Below are 21631 nucleotides of genomic sequence, written 5' to 3' on the forward strand. Positions count from 1 at the left end.
ACATGCGGCAAGAACCTTTGGTCTTGGAGAAATATACGCTTTCATGGATCTCCGAACGGAGGAATTTAAGAGCGTCATCAGGAGCGCCGAGGAAGAACTACCTGTCACCTTATTTACAGATATTAACACCGACACAATTATTTGAGTGGTGCTCAAAAAAACTTACTAAGTAGAAATATTCGGTTCTAGAAAATCGACGACGATAATTTAATGAAAGAAAATTTAAAAGAACGTTTTATAAGTGGGAAACCGATACCGACAACACAAAACATTCATCAAATTATATCTTCATTGAATTTTGTAGTAGAGGTCAAGTCTTATTCTCTATCACAAATTTCCAAACAACATATTACGATTAAGAAACTGAGAAAATCATCATTGAGTCGAGGAAAGTAGAAATAATATTAAGATTGAATTCAATGTACAACAATATACTTAAATAAAATAATGTTAATCTTATATACTTATATAATTTATGTTGTTTTGGTTTAATTATATACAACCTCTGAGGTTTTACCAGGAATCCAAAATAAATTAGATGCAATTTTTTGAAAAATAAACCAATTTTCAAAAATTTTATTTTTTCAATTAAAAAAAAAATATGTATAAGGTAAAGTGGGCACAACTTCGGAATTGCAAGGTTAAATTGAGTATCAATTAAAGTTTGTTTGAAGACAAAAAAAATTTAGAATCGAAGGTTTCAGACCTTCAAAAAATTACGGTTTTATTAAAAAAACTGAAATATTTTATATATCGTGATTTCCGAAAATTTTTTTTTTTTTTTTTTCTGAAAACTACAATTAAACACAAAACTTTTCAATAAAAAGAAAAAGTGCCACAAGGTCAATTGGTGTCAAAGTAACAGCAATTCGAAAAGAAGAGCATTTTTTTTTTCAAAAATTCGTAACTTTTTTTGGGTTGGGTAAAACATCTGAAAAACTTCAGAAAAATGTCTTTGGTAGTTTAGAAAATGGTAAGGTAGAAAATGTAGAAAAAGCCCAGCGAAATCGAAGGGGGTCTGCCCAAAACCTCGGCGATTTGGCATGGAATGCCCCATATGCTAACCATAAATATTGTTGTAGAAGATGGTCTTGTTAATGGTGCAGTAGGGATATTAAATGGGTATGAATCGAATAATGGAGGAAATATTTTCCGTTTGGGATTGGACTTTTTTGATGATCAAATAGGAAAAAAAAAAAATAAAAGAAATTTTTGAAGATGGAAAAAATAATGGGACAGCAATCGAAAAAATAACTAAAAATATTCAACCTACCAAAAATATTGTAACATTTATTCGTCATCATTTCCCTTTGGTAACGGCTGAAGCAATAACTATGTATAAAAGTCAGGGTGGAACGTACGACAAAATCGTATTACATTTGGAAAAACGAATGAAGAAAAATGAACTATATGTCGCTTTTAGCCAGTGTACAAAATTGAATGGTTTATATCTAATAGGGGAATCACAAAATCCATCCACGCAGAACCGAAATGATGAAATCTAAATAGACATTAAAAGCATCTTGATTTGAGAATTTAGTCCATCCTCTCTCTTGATTGATCGTAAAGATGAAGATACATCAGTATACCAAAATATACAAAGCTTAAATAAAACATCTTTTTGTCAGTGATGCCAACTTCGGGGTTTTCCCCCCAAATTTAGGGGGAAAAAATCTATACAGAGATTTTTTTAGGGGGTGAAATTTTTTGGGGATATTTTTAGGGATAAAATTTTATTTGTATTTTTTTTTAATTTTCTACGTACATCGACAAAAACAAGAAAATTCAAAACGATTGAATGTTTCCAATTTTAATAGATGACACTGTATGCATTATTTATTATACTCTTAACAGCTGACAGCTAAAAACGGTCAGTTATAATTGTTAGTTTTTGCATTGTGCACTATTTTTTTTTTAAAACAAATACTAAATATAAAATACCAGGTTAAAAATGCCAAAGGGAGAAAAAGTTTCTGGCTATTCTCAAAAATATACCACTAAATGGGAAAAAGATCATGAACTGAAAGGTATGTATGAATTAATGTTATTATAATTATGATATGACACTGGAATCAACAGACGTTTAAGAATTATTAGATTTTTTTTATTAATTTAATTAGGACTAAAAAAATTTTTAAGAAATCGCACTTAATGTTTTTAAATTTCTACATCTGGAATTTTTTAGATAATAATTTACTTGTTGTAAAAATCTAAAAAATTGTTGAATGTCCATTGATTTTAGTATAATCTGAAATAAGCAATTTTAATTGTCCAGGACTTTTGATAAAGCTCATAAGGAAGCTGTGCCGAAATTATTCAATAGAAATAATTAATTTAGGTAATGTGTATGTTATAAATTAAATGGATAAAGTTTTTATAAGCATTAAATAAAAATGGTGTTGGTTTATTAATAATCTTATAGTTTTCTCATTTTTTTTCTTAACAAATATCATTATCTCCATGATGTCTCATCTCTGTGTGTGTGTGTTTTTTTTTTCACATGGCATCAATACACTTTAACGCTACTATAATCTCCAAAAATCGACTAAAACTTTGTTTATTATTTTCTTTAATCACGATTTTTTTCGTTCATATTTGTATTTAAATAATTAGCACAAAAACGAGTAAACTGATATTAGTATTTTTTCTGCAGATTGGATTGGACCTGACCCTTCTGGAGTATCAGACGTAGCATACTGCAAGTATTGTCGCATATCTCTAAAATGTCATCGAAAAGGCTTAATCGATCATTCAAAAACCAACAAGCATCAAAATTGTGTTTTGAAAGAGAAGTCAGTGCTTACCACTAAAAAATTGGACTCAACCTTTAAACCAGTTGTTACTGAGAAAATAAAGATTGCTGAACTGAAGATTACCGCATTAAGTGCTGAACATTGTTCGCTTAAAACCGTCGATTATATGGTTAGCATGTTGCCGCAATTAGATCCACTGTCGGATACCTTGTCAAAATTGAAGCTGCACAGAACAAAATGTACTGGGCTAATAAAAAATATACTTGACCCGTGTATGCTGCCACAATTGATTAGAGAGATTGGAGATTCTCCGTACTCTATTATTATTGATGAGAGTACTGACGTTACTACTCAAAAATCCCTGTGCATCATGGTTCGGTTTTTTTCAATTAAAAAAAAAAAAAAACAGATTGTGACAACGTTCTATCGACTAATTAAAGTCGTTAATTGTGATGCAATAATCATCCATGGTGCAATAAGATCACAGTTAGTCGCAGACAATTTGAAAATTGAAAATATGGTTGGAATTGGTGTTGATGGTGCTAACGTTATGACCGGAAAAAATCTTTCTTTTACTGCTTTTTTTAAACGTGAGTTAAAAGACTTCATAATTATGAGATATGTGTGCCATTCGCATCATCTATGCGCTGAGAATGCAGCTACTACTTTACCTAGTAGACTTGAACATTTTGTCCGCGAAGCGCATAATTATTTTTCGAATAGTCCAAAGCGCTTAGAAAAATATAAAGACTTATATGAAACAATGAATGATAGTAGAAATTCTAAAAAAATTCAAGGCTTAAGTGGTGCACGTTGGCTTGCAAAATATGATGCGATTGATACCGTTCTGAATCAGTGGGAAGAACTCAAGACTTATTTTCTAATTAATGAAAAAAAATGCTATTCAGCATCAGTATTGTATGATACTATGTCACGTGCGCCGTATAAGGATTTTCTGATTTTTTTAAGAACCGAGTTAAAATTAGTTACTCAATTAAATACTCTATTCCTATTCTTTTCTATAAAAGCTTACTCCAAAAAATTGTAGTACCTGCTCAACTGCAAAAAATTAAGGATAGATTTAGTAACCTGGGACTTCTCACCTTACTTAATGCACAGCTCATCGTTAAATTTCAGTCATGAATTCAGATGTGTAGCTGAATCCATCAATCTAACAGAGCTAGAAGACGTTAAGGATCGATGTAAAAACTTTTTGAGTGTTTTAGCAAACGAAATAAATAAGCGTTTGCCTGACAATTTAGCGATACTAAAAATGATGACAGTTCTTCATCCTAAAGTTGCTACATCTCAAGTTAAGCCGAGATTAAACACTATTTTAAAGAACTTTGATAGAATTGCGTTGTTTGGTAACAAAGATGACATTGAATCCAAATGAGATAGGTTACAGAATTAATCATGGTCTAATCACGATACTTCTGTTGGGTTTTACGCTGAAGTGTACGAAGATTGCGATGCTGCTGGACTCAAACGTTTTGAAAATATTGCGAAGTTTGCGATAGCTCTACTAACTGTGCCTATATCAAATGCTAGTGCTGAACGTGCTTTTTTGATCTACAACATTGTGGAGAATAAGCTACGAAATGAACTATCTCTCGATTTATTACATAATTTAATGACCATAAGTTTCAGCTTACAAAAAGATTATGGCTCGTGTGTTAATTTTAATCCATCTCCTGACATGCTGAAATTATTCAATGTTAAAATGTATGATTTCGAGGATTCGAATTTTCAAAATGAACAGGAAGCCGATAATTTGTTCTCTGTTTTGAATGACATCACAGATTTGTGATAAATATTAAGAAGACTAATTTTTTCGCACTTAATTATAATTTATGACTTTAATTTAAATATTTAAATGATTATTATTATATACATGATATATATGGGCTATTCCATGCCAAATCGACCACTTTTGACCCCGACCCTTTTCGATTTGGCCGAAAGTTTTCCATCCTTTTCTACCCTATAAAAAACGGTTCTCAGAATTTTTTTGAATTTTTTTACCTAACTCCAAAAAAGTTATGAATTTTTCAAAAAAATGGCTTTTTTATTTTCAAATAGCCATAACTTTTTCAAAACTAAACATTTAGGTACTTTTTTTTTTTTTTAAATTTTTGTTTTTAGATGTACTTTCCGATAAAAAATATTAAAAATTTTTGTAAGTCAATACATATGGAATTTTTCAGTTTTTGACAAAAATCAATGATTTTTCGAAGTTCGACATTTTTTTTTTAATTTTTTTTTCTAAAATAAACTTTAATCAATTCCACAGTTATCCCTGTAGAACCCAGATTGGGCCGATTTCTCTTTCTATTTTTTTTATTCAATTGAAAAAATATTGTTAAATTTTCAAAAATCGAAAAAAAATTTTTTTTCATATATTTTATTTATATAATGAGATAAATACAATTCAACGATTTTACGGCATTACATTCACAATTTAGAGGCTTCATCGATGACTGTAATTAGTAAGATCAATAATTGATGCAGCTAAAATTAATTACTTTTCTCTCTGTCGTTTAAATATTTTACAAATTCTGTGTTCATTCGAATTCGAAAAGTTTTTAACTAGTAAACAACCATTTTTGTCCGGAATTATACAATGTAGTTGTTGAGTTATTTGTTTGTCGTTATTTGTTTGTCTACCGCGAGTTGGAGACTTGCTCTCGCTGCAAGTCGTTTGAGAATACCACTGATTCCATCACACGGACCTTTCCCATGGGCAGTCGCAAAAAAATGCCATTCAGCAGGAATAACAAAATCATCTTCGTGGTAATATAAATTTACAAAGTTTTTAAAGTTTTTAAATTGTTGAGGAGCTCCATCAGAAAAATAATAAATCTTGTTACAACGTTCAGGAAGACTTTTCACGTAATCAGTTATTATTTCGATGAAAACATGAACAGCAACGGCATCATGTTTGTTAGAATCTGAGATAATTACTAAACTTTTGTGTTCAAGTTTGTTATTTACTGTATAATAAATAACGACTGGAAAAACTGTTGCCTGATTATTATTCCCGTGAAAACCAGCTGCCGCATTTTGTACTACGAAGGCATAATTTTCTGCAAAATCACAAATTATAACGTATTCGTTCGGTTTCAATGTTTCTTTCAATGTCTTCAAGAATTGGGCTTGCTCCTTAGCAATGAACGAATGAGGTAGAAGAATTTCTAACTCACTACAAAATTTTTCCACAAATTCTTCTGTAGGCTTAATAATAGTTTCTAAACTACTTCTCGGTTTTGATATCCAATATTTATATGTAATATTCTCGATTTCCCGGTCCTCAAAACATTTTAGTAAAATTTTACTCAACTCATCGACCCCAGGACAGTTTTTAAATCCACCTAAATAACACTGAAAAGATAGATTTTCACATATAATCATGCTCAAGTAATCGCTGTAGTGTTTAATGGGCTTTTCTGTGTTCCTTGTCAAAGAATAAATATTTGCACCTAAAATAACAGTAATTTAGTAAACTTAAAATTCACGCATTTATAATTATTAATTAATTTAATAATTACCAAGCATCATTAACTTCACGTTTTGATGAATCGTACACACGCAGATGGTGTGTGTTCCACTTGCCCCTGCTAACACACAATGTTTTGGTCGCAAAGAAACGAATTTTGAAAATCCAATTCTCTCAGTAGAATTTATTTCACAGAAACATTGGTATAATTCTTTTAAGTTAGACAGGATAAGTCTTTTTTGGACGTGTATCCGATTACCATCATCACTTCGAATTGATACAAAGTCTTTCATACCGGGCATTTGAGCACTATATTCATCATCGTTGTAAAAATTTTCAATTTTTAATTTTACCTGATCAGTAATTGTCCTCCCTATACAAAAATGTTGAGTAATTTAGTTTTCAAGTGTATTTAAAACATCGATTTTACGCTACCCATACCTAATTTCGATTCAGGTGTAGAAAGTAAACCCGTTTCTTCAACCAAATTTTTTGCTACTCTTGACAAATGTCTTGATGTATTCATAGTTTCACAAATACGTCTCTCACTCCATTTTACAGGTAATAATGTTAAAATTTGTATTTTCAAAGACTTATCAGTTTCTTTATCGTTGAATTTATCATACAACATTTTAATTAGAGAGCGAAAAAATTTTCACCATCGTCATCAATCGATTCATCATCTGAAGAAGAAAGCAAAACTTTTTTCAAGCTGTCGGATACCCGATTTATTTTATTGTTCAAAAATTGATTATCATTCAATTTCTTCGATGGAATCGGTGATTGATTTAACAATTCTAATGCATGGTTTATTACGGGTAATTGAGTTGCAGCGCTAACTTGGGATCCTGAGCTTGATTGTGATGCTTTGGGTTCGCTATCAAATGACATGGAACCTTAAAAAATAATAGTGAAACATATAGCTACTAGAAATGTATTCAAGTAACGTATAAATAATTAAAAAAACTTACGGAATGATAAGGATAATGGGAGATCCATGGCAGTTGTATTACTATCATTATCAGTCTGATCATTGTTGTTATTATTGTCACTATAGTTGTCTTCACGGTCACTTACATCAGCACTAGGATCATTACGAGCATTTGTTTGTTGCTTCACTAACTCTGAAGCTTTTTTTCGACATGAACTGCATAATAAATAATTATCATCTAATCCTAACGTTACTTTCATAATATCAGTCGCCGGACGTAAACCAATTTTTTTAAAATGAGATTCCAACTCAAAAGGATTACAACACCGATCAAATACCTTTTTTGACGCCATAAAGACAAATTAAAAAAGCGCTTATAAACTAGAGAAATTATTTATTTATACAACAAATGTAATGACAATCTTTTATAAAACACTAGATTGCACAAAAGATTTATAGGTTATGTTTTACATCTCAAAATGAAAAAGCCGCACTTTTAATCAAAACATACTAGCTTATAGCATCTAGTTTACTGGCTATAGGTAAGTCGATAATTGTTATCCCTAGTTTATCGATCTAATCGATATATTAAAATTTGAATCTTACTAATTACAGTCATCGATGAAGCCTCTAAATTGTGAATGTAATGCCGTAAAATCGTTGAATTGTATTTATCTCATTATATAAATAAAATATATGAAAAAAAATTTTTTTTCCATTTTTGAAAATTTAACAATATTTTTTCAATTGAATAAAAAAAATAGAAAGAGAAATCGGCCCAATCTGGGTTCTACAGGGATAACTGTGGAATTGATTAAAGTTTATTTTAGAAAAAAAAAATTAAAAAAAAAAATGTCGAACTTCGAAAAATCATTGATTTTTGTCAAAAAACTGAAAAATTCCATATGTATTGACTTACAAAAAATTTTTAATATTTTTTATCGGAAAGTACATCTAAAAACAAAAATTTAAAAAAAAAAAAGGTACCTAAATGTTTAGTTTTGAAAAAGTTATGGCTATTTGAAAATAAAAAAGCCATTTTTTTGAAAAATTCATAACTTTTTTGGAGTTAGGTAAAAAAATTCAAAAAAATTCTGAGAACCGTTTTTTATAGGGTAGAAAAGGATGGAAAACTTTCGGCCAAATCGAAAAGGGTCGGGGTCAAAAGTGGTCGATTTGGCATGGAATAGCCCATATGATTGTTATATAATTATTACTATATAAAGTTGATTTTTCTATATTATTTTGATTTTTTTCCCATTAAATTTATTTATTTTTTAAAGAAATAAGGAGATGCTGGTAAGTAAATGACAAATTATATAATAATTGAAATTACATTTCATAATGTGATGAAATTAAAGAAAAATACTGAATAACTATTGTTATCAACTAATTATTTATTGTTTTCATTTATTTCTTTACTTATATTGTAATGATTAAATACTTGGTCCGTCGTTGGGGAGTTTTGTTTTAAATTTAGTGGCTTTTGAAATTGCTTTAGGGGGAAAGTTTTCAAACAGTTGGCGACACTGCTTATTGGCTTGACCTAAAGAATTTCATCTAACTCTATAAACCGTTTATTTTGATAGCAGCAGAGACATGGATTAAATCTAAAGATAATGTTGAACTACCTAATTATTCAATAGTACATCGTGTAAATGTGTCACAAAATAGTAACAGACATGCTTACGGATAAATTGTATATTGTAGAGAAGACAAAAAATTTGAAGTTATTTTTAGTCATAATGATAAAAATAAAACCACATCGTGTTTTCGTGTCATAGGGCTGTACAATAATGAACTAGTGATATGTACAGGTCTCAAACCTCCATCAACCCTTTATCAGGACATAAATATTTTTTTTTAACCATTAATGTTGATCCTAATTTCTTTGAGCTTGACATTGAGCTTCACAGATGGTAGATCACAAAACTACACCTAAAGAAAAATTATTATTATTTATAATTTTAATCTACATTAGCAATGTAATCTTGCATAGTAAAAAAAATATACATAATAACATCACAATAATATTTTTAAAAATACTCTTTTAGCACATGATAAATTCTTGACACAACGAAAAATGGTTATTATACTAAAATTGTTGACGAAAATTCATTCTTAAGCATTACCAATAATTTATTTAATGTTGCATGAAAATCTGTTACAAATTTCTTGTGAAGTTCGCATGAACTCAATCAAACAACTTTAGTTTTTCTTTGTACAGAAATGATAAATTAATTAACCAAGTACGTTGATGAGTGACGTAAATAAACATTTTCCAAGCTAACCTAAGAATTGGAATTTAATTATTATTATTATTTTATTTTAGCACTTCTTCGCCAGAAAAAGTTTAACTTATCGACCATCAGTTTGTAGGTTCGTTTCTTCTTGACTCTGTCTTCCCCACTCTCACTATACCGACACCTCCACCTTGGGGACTCACTTACGAGTCTAAGATTATGCCTACAAGGGCTTAAAATCTCAGCGCTCTGTGATCCGTCGATAATTAGACGAGTGCCGGTAAAAGAGCTTTTAATGGGTAACAATCACTCCGTTACAAATAATTAAGGCTGCTATTGAGCGGGATATTAAAACACCCCGTTACAACCTATGCTTGTCACAAGAAAAGTCCTAATTATAAGTATCAAAAAAAGTCGTATTCTGGTTGAGAGAAAATACCACTGTGTAAGCCATTTACAATTTGCACAACTGATGGATACATAGTTGATATGTTGGGACCGTATAATGCTACCCAAAACGATACCAATAAATCGTATATTGGTGTTGTTCGTGTCTGATAATGCGGTAACGAATTTAAAATTGTTACCATGGCTGGGTAATTACAGGCTCGTCTCGTAAACCTTGTCGAGATGAAATTTTCGACAGAGAGAATTTAATTTTTTCCAAAGTTGGTTTTTGAGCTAACTGACGATTTTTGGTTCCAATTTTGGAAATAGTAGTGTCTTGTTTTCCCTTGAAAATCAATGGAAATGAATCGGCTTCTGGTTGGACAGGCTCCTTGCATTTATCTGGATATTTTCCCAGTATATAAATTTTGGGTTCAATTGAGTTAAGTCGTTGTTTGACTGCAACGACATCTAGTTCTACTTCACATACAGAACTTACCAGGTTGGTGAGTTGGCAATTCTTTAATGAAGAATGGCTTTGTACGAGTCTTTTCATGCTATTCTGGAGTCCTTGGATGTCCTGTGTATTCTTCTGGATTTAAATATGGACTTCCTTCATTGCTTTACAGATATCTTCAACCCATTCAGGTCGTTTATGAGTGAACCTGAAGTTTGGTTGAGGTAATGCAGTCAACTGGCTTCTGTCATGCGGCATGAGCTTTTTAAGTTTGGCTGCCACATTGTTATCTGATGGATCTGATACAGCTGCTATAGGTGTTGGGCCTGTAGAAGTTATGCCAGACTGTACCATTGTTGGTCTAGGGATTCTTCCAATGTTAAGCTGGGTGATGGATGTTGATGTTTCTTCAGTGTTGGTTGCTGACGTTGTAGGGGTCAATATTAATGATATAGATGGTGATGAAAATAACTGTTTCTTAGATTTACAAGTGATTATGGGATCATGAGGTAAAGTTTCTGATTTAACGCTTGTTATCGACGCCAACTTCGAAGTACCCTCAGTTCTAGTCTGAGATCATGGTTGTCGTTTATTTTGACTTGATGTTCTAAAATTGTTCGAGTCGTGTGTGCTCAGACTATGTATGAGCATAAGGTCATTAAGTTCATTACCGAATTTGATTTTTAGTTTGAGTGTTGAATTAAGCATTTTTGACTCAGAGCCTGACTCATAGTCCATATACTCGTAATCTAAGTGGTTTTGGTTAACGTCAGGGGTTCCTGAAATATTTTCTGAAGTATTTGGTTCGCAGTTGTCAGAAACCGACCTAACTGGGGCACTAGTTAAAGAAATAGGTGCCGTAAGGGTTTGTATCGCGGATATTTGAGCCTTAGTTGGTGTATTGGAGATCACCGGAGTAACTTCTCGGTTTTCGGTACCCGGGTTTTTCGTAAGGGGTCGTAAACCGGCGCTTTTTCGTATCTCGTCTGTAGCTCGGGAACAACAGACTGCAGCAATATGTCCATTGCGTCCACAACGGTCGCAGTCAGTTCGTAAGAGTACTTGGTTCAGTGTCTTTTGTAAATTTTCGAACATACTCTGTATCACGGCTTGAAGATTGTTTATTGATGATATGAGTACGTCTGAAGTGTCGTTTTTTGGGATTTCTTTATGCGAATTGGATTGTTTGTTAGTTAAGGCCACGTCTGAAGTTGTTTTTTCATTGTCTTCCATGCTTGATGCGTCTTGATTGGGGTGACGGCGTTCATTTGTGTTCGTGACTTTGTAAACTTTGGATTTTTTGCTTTCGATTTACTCGATTGTTCCGGTATAGGTGGATGACAGGCGTTTATGATCAATTGCCATGTGCCAACGCGTTGGTAAAGCATTAAATAGGTACTAATATGTTCTTTCGCAAATTTAAATACGAATTTTGAATTAAATTTTTGGGTAATGATTTTAACTTGTCAGCTTTCGGGCAGTGGCTCGTCTAATTGAGCAAACGCGCTTTGCATTCGATTGATAAATGCAGCTCCGAGTTCATCTTCGGCTTGTCGATGTAAGTAAATTTTTTGTAAAAGGGTTTCATCAGATTGGTGGGTCTGCCATACTTTAAAATGTGTTTTGAAGATTAACCAGTGAATAAATGAATGTTCATTCTGATAATACCAGTCGAAAATTTTACCAGTTAAAGTTGAAACAACTACTGGCCTAAAGTTGTCTAAAAGTATATCATTTTCGACCATTCGCTGTTCTAGAGTCTTACTAAATTGTATGGCATATAATTTTACCGATGAATCGCGCAGAGGGAAAAATATATTCCTTGATTTCGCAGTCCGGCAAATATCATTAGTCCGTAAGGGTGCGACTGTACTCAGGTACATGTAGGAGTGAGTAGCGCTTGGGACTGTGCCTGGAATAGTATGTGTGCATTGCTGTGTCTGTGACGCAGGCACATGAAAAGAGGCAATCGGTGCTGTGTAAGTATTGTAACAGGGTAAAATTATCCTTAATCGATAAGTCACCAGATATCGATAATTATTCGACATAGCACTGGCGCGTCTCGATCTTCGGGCCAAAAGGGAGAATAGGAGGGGGTGAGTTTGGGTTAAAATAGGTGAGCCGTACAGTGGAAAAGGCAGAAGTAGTGTGACCGCCAGACTGAGTGCCACGGAAATCAAAGAGGACCGTTCCCGAGAGTAGTGTCGAGACGAAGGAAGCCAACTACAACTAGGACTTCATCCTCAACGAGTGAGTTAGATCATTGTTTTGTTCGTCAAGGTGTCAATTATTGCTCTATGGGAAGGAAGTGAACCGCGGTTTATCCAATGCCTAGTTACTTCTCCTAATTATTTATCAATTGGATCGTTAATCGATGAAAATTTAATTCAATAAATAAATCGTAGAACATTTGCTAGTTTTTGGATTTAGTGATTTTCATGGGGGTTTATACCCGAGGATCACTCAATCGACCTTGCGGGGAAATTTTAATTAATTAATTAACATCTGAAAATTCATTAAATTAATTTTACAATAATTAACAGTAAAATTGATTGATTTTTGTCATTGAAGAAAATCAACAAATTTTTGTTCGTGGAATTTTGGTCAAGCGTCAGTTTTTGTGTCGCATAAATTCCAATACCCAAGGTCAAGCAAGACTGGACTAGCGAATGTTCTAGCAAATGAAATTTGACTATTTCGATTCGTGTCGAATTTTTATAACTGATCAACGAGTAGATAATATTTTATATTAAGATTATTTTATTGAAAATTAATTACTAAGATTGTTATATTTAGAATTTATTATTGAAAATAAGATAGATCGGAAAAGTATTAAGAATTAATTATTGAAAATAATATATAGTGGAAAATTTATCGAAAATTAATTTATATTGTAAAATTAATTGTATCACGTGGAAATTTAGTAATTTTTGGGGATTAAGTCCGTGAAGTAGTTAAATTAAAATTACTGAACTTGATAATTATCGGCGTGAACATTAAGTCCAAGAAATCGGTTAATTGAGTCAAAAATTTGTCAGTAAAAATTTAGTCAGAATTAATTAATTAACTTATGTTAATAATTTTGAAGTGATTGTAAAGGTTTATATTGTGATTAAGTTAATTCAAGGCATTAAGCCTCTGGTTCTATAGAGATTAGTTCAAGGTTAATTGAAATTGATAGTTGAATTGGAATTATTGTTTTTATCAAATACTAATGATTGAATAATTTGAAAAATTATTGTAATTAAATTAAAATCCTTTTTTTTAATTAAAATTATAAAATCAATTAAGCGAAGTGTGGGTTATGTGTGTGAAGAACTGAACGGGTTATGCGTGATAGAGAGTGTTAATAGTGTTAAGTTCGGTAGTCCTGTGGACTTAATTTTAAGTAGAAAAGTGTGTAAGTTAGTTAGTTTTGGTCGTCCGGTGGACGTTTAATTTTAAGTTTAGTTCTAAGACAGGTGTGAGAGACCGTTTGTTCGAAAAAGCCCAATTAGTTTTAAGACAGGTGTGGGAGACCGTTTGTTCGAAAAAGCCCAATTAGTTTTAAGACAGGTGTGGGAGACCGTTTGTTCGAAAAAGCCCAATTAGTTCTAAGACAGGTGTGGGAGACCGTTTGTTCGAAAAAGCCCGTCTAGTCATCGTATCGTCATTGGAAGGTTCGTTTGTAAATATCGTTTATTTCGCAGTTATTCTCCGCTTCGTTAGATTATAAGTGTGTGAGTGAGCGCTTAAATTTGTTAAGTTTGTGAAAATTTTATTGTTAATAAATACCGGTAAATTGTTAATTAAATTTTTATTATTCAACAGCACCTTTCTCCACTCTCTCTACCCTAAGATAAGTTTTCTCAGCTCTGGACCGGTTCCAGGAACCGTGATTAATAATCCTGGTGGCGCCCTGATAATTTTTATTGTTGTTAGTTTTGTTTAGTTATTCATAAAATTGATTAGGGGCGAACCTGAATAGATAAAACTGTTACAGTATGCGTCACATGAGGTACAGTAGTGTGTGGCTGTGTGTGTGTGTGTGCCTGGTACATAATATGGCGTTGATAGTGCTGTGTGAGTTTGTGTTACGTGCGGTAACGTAGTATAATACGGTACGTGTGTAGCTGGTATATGTTGAGGCACCGGTGGTATGAGTGATGGGGCAAGCGGTGGAAGCGCGTACGGTAAACGAACAGTCCCACAAAAAGTTTGGCCTGATGCGGTAGAGTAGGGAGACATGTCCGAATGGAAAAAAACGAAGTGCCGGCGGCGCGGAGTGATTTGCCGCTAAATCATCAAAATTTGGAAATTATTTTCGAGGCTGAAGCGCACATGTGTCGTTGATGTGATTATTATTATTTAGCGTGTTAGACATCGTCCTAGCTAGGGTACTGGTAAAGGGTGGTATCAATTGCTGACAAGCTGTTTTCCAGGTATCTGCTTCGGCTCTTAACTGTTTAATTATTTGCTCATCGGGTACGTCCGTAAAGTTAGAAAGGTGAAGTCGGCAGATCACTCGTTTTATATCTCAAAATTTAGTGCTCATTTAGTGCTAATTTCGTGCTGATAACAGATATTTGGTGCTGTGATAGGGGGACTAAAAATGAGAACATTGCTAACTTTTCATTAAGCTAGCAGTGTACCATTCGTAACCGTGCTATGATGTAGTTGGAGCGAGAAGCACATCAGCTAATAATTTAGTGCTCAATTAGTGCTGCCTGTACAAGCAAACAGATTTTTCGAAAAAACATTTTTTCAATTTTTAAGTATAGATAACTGCTGACATAACGATACGAGCAATCATAGAGCTGGAAGATGACTTTAAAATCGGTATTGGTAAAATTGAAAAGAGTTGCTAATTAGTGCTAAATTAATGCTACCGGTGAACCCAGAAAAATTTTTAGAAAAATCATTTTTCAACTGCCCGCTAAAAAAATCGAAGATTTTCAATAATCGAAAAGTTATAGGTATTATTCTTTATTGCAAATATCGAGTTTTCATCAGATCTCATCGTTATAAGGTCACAGGAAACGACCCTAGCAATGTAGCTGCTGTGTGTGTGTTAAAAAAATTTTTTTTTTTCAAATCGACTACTGCTAGTATAACGACGCTAGCAGCTTTAAGAGCTAGAAGAAGACTCTAAAACGGAAACTAATGAAATTGAAAGACGTCACTATTTAGTGCTCAATTAGTGCTGCCAGTACAGCAAAAGATTTTTTAAAAATAAATTTTTTTTTAATTTTTTTCAAATCCACTACTGCAAGTATAACAACACTAGCAGCCTTAAGAGCTAGAAGAAGACTCGAAAACGGGAACTAATGGAATTAAAAGACGTCACCATTTAGTGCTCAATTAGTGCTGTCAGTACAGCAAAGGATTTTTGAAAAATAATTTTTTTTTTATTTTTTTTCAAATCAACTACTGCTAGTATAATGACGTTAGCAGCCTTAAGAGATAGAGAGAGACTTTAAAACGGAAACTAATGGAATTGAAAGACGTCACTATTTAGCGCTGAATTAGTATTGTCATTGTAGTAAAGGAGTTTTGAAAAATAAATTTTTTTTTGGTTTTCTTTTTCAAATTTACTACTGCTTGTATAACGACGTCAACAGTCTTAAGAGCGAGAAGAAGACTATATATGGCAATAATTACATATTTAAACGTAAGAACTAATCCTTTTTTACACTAATATTTGTGTGGCCTCCATAATGTTCTTCATGACTTCACGCTTACAAATTTATTATTACAGTCGAATTGAAATTTCTGTGAAATGTAGTTAAACTATGCTAAAAATTGATTATACTGCATTCAACGGACAGTTTACAATTTTTTTTAATTTTTTTACCAATTAAATTATTATGAAAATAATTCGAAAACCTTCTTACCCAGCATGATACCCTTACACAGATGAAAAAATTATCTTGACCTAAAAGAATAAACTTCAAACCAAAGAAATAATTTTGAAGTGCTTTAATGTCTTGAACCAAGGTAGAGAAATTTTGAATCGAGTGAAAATTTATTGGGTCAAAGATTATTTTTTTATATGTGTAGATCTTTCCGCTATCCACACTCGTTGCTCGCTAATGTAAGCTTAGCAGTATATTGTTGAACTCGATGAGCTGAACAAATCGATATCGATGATTTTTGAGCTCAATGTAGAGATCTTTACATGTTGTAAGCTTTACAATATTTACATGATGTAAGATCACCCAATAGAATTTATAATTATTTTTGTATAAATTACAGGAATTATTTAAGAACGACTGTTTTTCAAAATTTTTAAGACTTAATTGAACTACATACCATAAAATTAGATTATAAATCTTTAAAATGTGGACCAAATAAGGTATTAATAATAATTATATTATTGTATTACGCATATTAGTTTATAATTATTACATTTGTGTCTTACATTATTACTTTACCGTCGATCCTTAATGCAAAACGGATTTTAGAAAATAAAGTGCTTTATAATTGTTACTAAATACTTTGTGAATGCATTCATTTATGTACTTATTAATTTTTGAACATCTACACATGCAAACTGACAATGTTCACTGAACTTTTAATCATTCATGTAGTTCTTACATAGAAAAAAAATTCGTTGATTGAAAAACAAATTCTTGGCTCAAGAAAATTTTCGGGCGCCAGAAAGAAAGTCTAAAATTTTATCGGTTGAAGCGAAAATTTTTGTTGAAGTTTTAGTCTTAGTGAGAGTAATTCTATCTCGAATTAGATTGTCATTCTAGTTGAATCGACAAATGTTTATATTTGATTTAGATTTTTGATTTCTCAATTTGAATAACTTTCATCAATGAAGACTAATTATTTACGTATGTCAAGGTCAATTTTTCTTAGCTAGAGATAATAATTGTTTGAACTAAAGTATTTTTTCGTCGCGATGAGAATTTACTCACTTTAATCACCAAAAAGTTACCTCGTCCTGAAAAACATCTATTATGGCATAAGCAATATAGCTGTTGTAAGTGAGCAGTGCCACCTATTCTAGCTGAGAAAAAGTTTTCTTTCCTCGAGAACAGTTTTTTTTTAATATTTGGTATTCTTTTTGACTATTTTAGTACGCAAAATTATATATTTAATTAAATATATCAGATTAAACTATCCCAATCAGTATTATTTAAAAAATAAAGATGTTTTCCCCCTTCTGCAATAGAATTGCAAAGTTCTGATTGATAATCGCTTAACTGAGTCAAATCTTAAAACGTAGTTTTTATCACTTTCCTTGAAGTTTGAGTTATTGAGAGTCCACTGCTCTGTCAACATTTTTTATCCTTGGTGATTAAAGAAGAAAATGATTTACCCTATTATTTTATATGTTGAAGAGCATAGCTCACACTTGACTCTTTCTTTAAGTGAGTTTTGTACAGCTTAAAAGATTGAGCTGATATCGTTTTATCCAAATTCCACGCACTTAATACAACCTTTGGATGTTGCGTTGTTTAAACCTTTAAAAAAAAGCTATAAAAGCGCAGTGATGGAATGGCGTAAAGAATACGACAGTGCTTTATTTTTAAGTATGGCTAGGATTTTTTAACAAATTTGATCCGAGTGAAACAGAAACTGAATCCATTATCCCTACATTAAAAATACATGACAGTTTGAAGTTAGTCAATAGTCGAAAAAATGAGACCTGTTTCCTTATTGGTAGAATATAAACCCTTCTCAGTTACTATTGGTCAATCTCCTGGTACGTGAACATATTAATATATCGATATAAATCGAACAGGATAAATTCATATGAGAATTCCGATAGGGGGCGCGCGAATGCGCGCCGTTAAAAATTATAGTAATTTAAATGATAGACGCAACGAGCAATAACAACGCTTCAAGTCTTCAAGGTATCTTGAATCATATTGACTTAAATATGGATCTTTCAAAGGAGAATAAAGGTAACAAAATTTAGTTAGATTAATAAAAAATTCTTTATGCTCACTAACAGCGCTGAATATTTTAATTTATTGCAGTTGTGAACAATTCTTTAGTACTAAACGAGGACTCAATCCAGCAAAATTTGCTGAGCAAATGCACCTTTAAAGCATCAATTAAACCAATCAGGCTCAAATATACCATCTCTTTTTAAAAATATATTTTTTTAGCCAATAACTGATAAGCAAAATAAAATAGAAGTGGCAAGAGACAGAAGAAAGAAAAATTACTTGCAGTGGCCAGTAGTCAATAATGGATTAAGAACCATCAGAAGAAAAAGAACAAATTTTGGCGCAAGAGAGGGCCAAAATTGTTCAAGAAGAAAAAAAACTAATCAAAGAAAATGAAATATTCTACTGTCCCCACTACGAAGCTTTTCTGGAAGTAATTGCCAGAGTCTATTTTTTTTTAAATGTAAAAAAATTCAAGGCATTCAATGGTGCGATTTGCACGCAAAATTTCGTGGCCGATTTTTTTTTTTATTTATAAAAAATTGTTGCAAAAAATATTTCAGCTGACTTTAATCAATATGTACGGAAATACTGTTTCCGTGGAGTTATTTAAACGTTATAACTATAAAAGTTCAATGTTTTCAGAATCCATTGGTCACAATTTTTTTATAAAAATATTCATTTTTAATAACAATGTGATAAAATTAAATAAAAAAAATACTTACCTAACAGCTGAGCTTGTTACTGACAGTCTGCACAGCTCTTGAGTGGGGAAAGTTGCACGCGCCGCTGGGTCCGTTTGAATTGCCACGGCGTATGACAAATAAAATTTTCAAGGAATTTTTTTTTAATCATTTAAATAATCGTGTTTTTCAAAAATTATTATTTGAACTATATTAAACTTCAATTTTGTATGAAAAAAAATATTATTTTCAATGATAAAAATAACATTTACTTTTGTAAAAAATGTGTTTTTAAACTAAGCTAACGACTCACCGAATTTTATTTTAAGATTTGTAATTAGAAAATATTAAGATAATTTATATTTAACGATGAGTAGTAATAATTAAAAACATGTTAAGAAAAATTTTCTAATTTTGCCATTGACTAGTTAAGTATTAACAACGAAATTTGATACTTATATACACGGAGAGAATTTTATGGTAACCCTAACAATACTTGTTTTGTAGATTTTACTATCTTAGGTGGTAATTAATTTTACAAAAGTTGAAATGATAAATATAACAATTTAAATTGTAATCAGTACAATAATAATTCCTAAAATAGAGCGATCATACCATTTACTACCGAGATGGTTACATTTACCATCACAAGTGGTTAAAGTTACCAATTGTATAAGTTTTTCAGTAAAAATAAGCACTGAATTCATGATGATAAGTATTTAGGCTGCATTCGAAAATGCTCTATCTCTAGATACATAATTAAGAAATGACCTTGTATCTGGTAAACTATTGACATTTTTTAAGATATAAGCTCATTCAATGTTACACTTATCAAGATCTTTCATTTAAGTACCCACATCATTTTTTTATATATTTATATATATTATATATATGTAAATATAAAAAATATATCGAAATGTATGTGCGTAATCAGATGAAAGTTCTTGATGGATGTAACATCGGGATGAGCTTATATCTTTAAAAATGTCAATAGTTAAAAAAGTACAGTGCAATTTAAAAAAACGCATTATTTCATGAGGCAAAATTTTATTTATTTATAGTTCACAAGTTACGACTGTCACATAGTGACTGCAAGTTGCTAGTAATAATAATAATAATAATATTAAAAATGACTTTTATTTAATATAAATATCAATTTGATAAAATATAAACTCTGATGGTAATAATTATCATCAAAGATTGTAGAAATTATCAATTTGATTTTAAAAATTATTATCAAGATAGTTAATCAAATTATCTTAGGTAGTTGAAAATACAATCTTATAGGAATATAAAAGATGGTAAAAATTACTATATTGGTGGTAAATGTAATAATTTATATCGTATTTATAATAATAAAAGGTAGTATTCATTACTATCGAAGTATTTTAGAGCTTTTTACAATACTCAGATGATAGTATTTACCATAAAATTCTCTCCGTGTAGTAAACATTTATATTTTTTACTATTTATATAATAATTTTTGAAAAACACGATTATTTAAAAGATTAAAAAAAAATTTCTTGAAAATTTTAGTTGTCATAGGCCGTGGCAATTCAAACGGACCTAGCGGCGCGCGCAACTTTTCCTATTCAAGAGCTGTGCAGACTGTGTCGGTAACAAGCTCAGCTGTTAGGCAATTATTTTTTTATTTAATTTTATTATTTTGTTATTAAAAATGAATATTTTATAAAAAATTTGTGACCAATAGATTCAGAAAACATTGAACTTTTATAGTTATAACGTTTAAACAACTCCACGGAAAAAGTATTTCCGTACATATTGATTAAAGTCAACAGCAACACTTTTTGCAACAGTTTTTTATAAATAAAAAAAAAATCAGCCACGAAATTTTGTGTGCAAATTGCATTATAGAATTCCTCAAATTTTTTTGCGGTAAAAAAAAATTAGACTAGCAATTACTTCCAGAAAAGTTTCGTAGTGGGGAGAGTAGACTAAAAAAAAATCAAAAAACAGCAAATGAAAGAAAAAAGGAAATTAAAAAATTTGAAGTAGAAACAAAAACCGAAAAAAAGTTTAAAAAAAAATAAATAATTATAAATTTTGAATATTTTGTTTTTTATTTATCTATATTTCTATATTTCTATATTTATTCATTAGAATACTATTTCTCATATTTTCAATAAATAACGCAACAAAATAATCTGTTTATGTTATACGCTGTAGTATGATAGAAATATTATTACGTTTGTTTTTAGAATTAAATTTATTTTTGTTTTCTTGTAAAGTTTCTTAAGGGGACCTTTAAGCTAGACCCGCTGGTCTAGCGGCCTAAAATTTAAGCTATTTTAAAAAATTTTATTTCTTTATAAAGTTAATGACTAATGCTTTCTAAATTTTTTTACACTCATTCTATTACTTATTAACTAGACAAAAATGAAAATTAAGACAAAAATTTTTTTTTAATTAGGAAAATGGCGCTGAAGTTTCCGTCTCCTTAAAAAAAAATGGACCTGGCTGGTGCGAGTCGATGGATCTCTCAATCTGATCTGGAATAAAAAATAATGACCGGTTTTTAATTAGTATAAGCATAGTTATCGTCGGAACTAGAATGAAAAAAAAAATATTTGACAAAAAGGCACGGAGTTGAAAATATTTTTTGATAACGAGATTTAGATTCGTACTTTTAACTACGCGCTATTTTGTCAAATATTTTTTTTCCTTTTTCATTCTATTTCCGACGAGAACTATATTTATGCTAATTAAAAATCGGTCATTTTTTTATTTCAAATCTGAGGAAGATATCAATCGACATGCAGCAGTCAGGTCCATTT

The 21631-nt window shown here is 31.2% G+C and overlaps 1 protein-coding gene across 1 annotated transcript; it reads right to left on the reverse strand.

Moving 5' to 3' along the window:
• Nucleotides 1–6885: 6885 nt before the first annotated feature.
• Nucleotides 6886–7724, reverse strand: LOC141537070 (uncharacterized). The gene is made up of 2 exons (XM_074257902.1): nucleotides 7221–7724; nucleotides 6886–7145 (listed from the first exon to the last, which is right to left on the reverse strand). Exons 1-2 carry the CDS (start codon nucleotides 7531–7533, stop codon nucleotides 6886–6888), a joined length of 573 nt encoding a protein of 190 aa, XP_074114003.1. The 5' UTR covers nucleotides 7534–7724.
• Between the last annotated feature and the right edge of the window lie 13907 nt (nucleotides 7725–21631).

This window comes from Cotesia typhae, unplaced genomic scaffold (assembly GCF_013202065.1).
Source record: "Cotesia typhae breed Kobodo isofemale line unplaced genomic scaffold, CoteBio_Ctyphae scaffold_58, whole genome shotgun sequence".
In the NCBI taxonomy this organism is placed as follows: domain Eukaryota; kingdom Metazoa; phylum Arthropoda; class Insecta; order Hymenoptera; family Braconidae; genus Cotesia; species Cotesia typhae.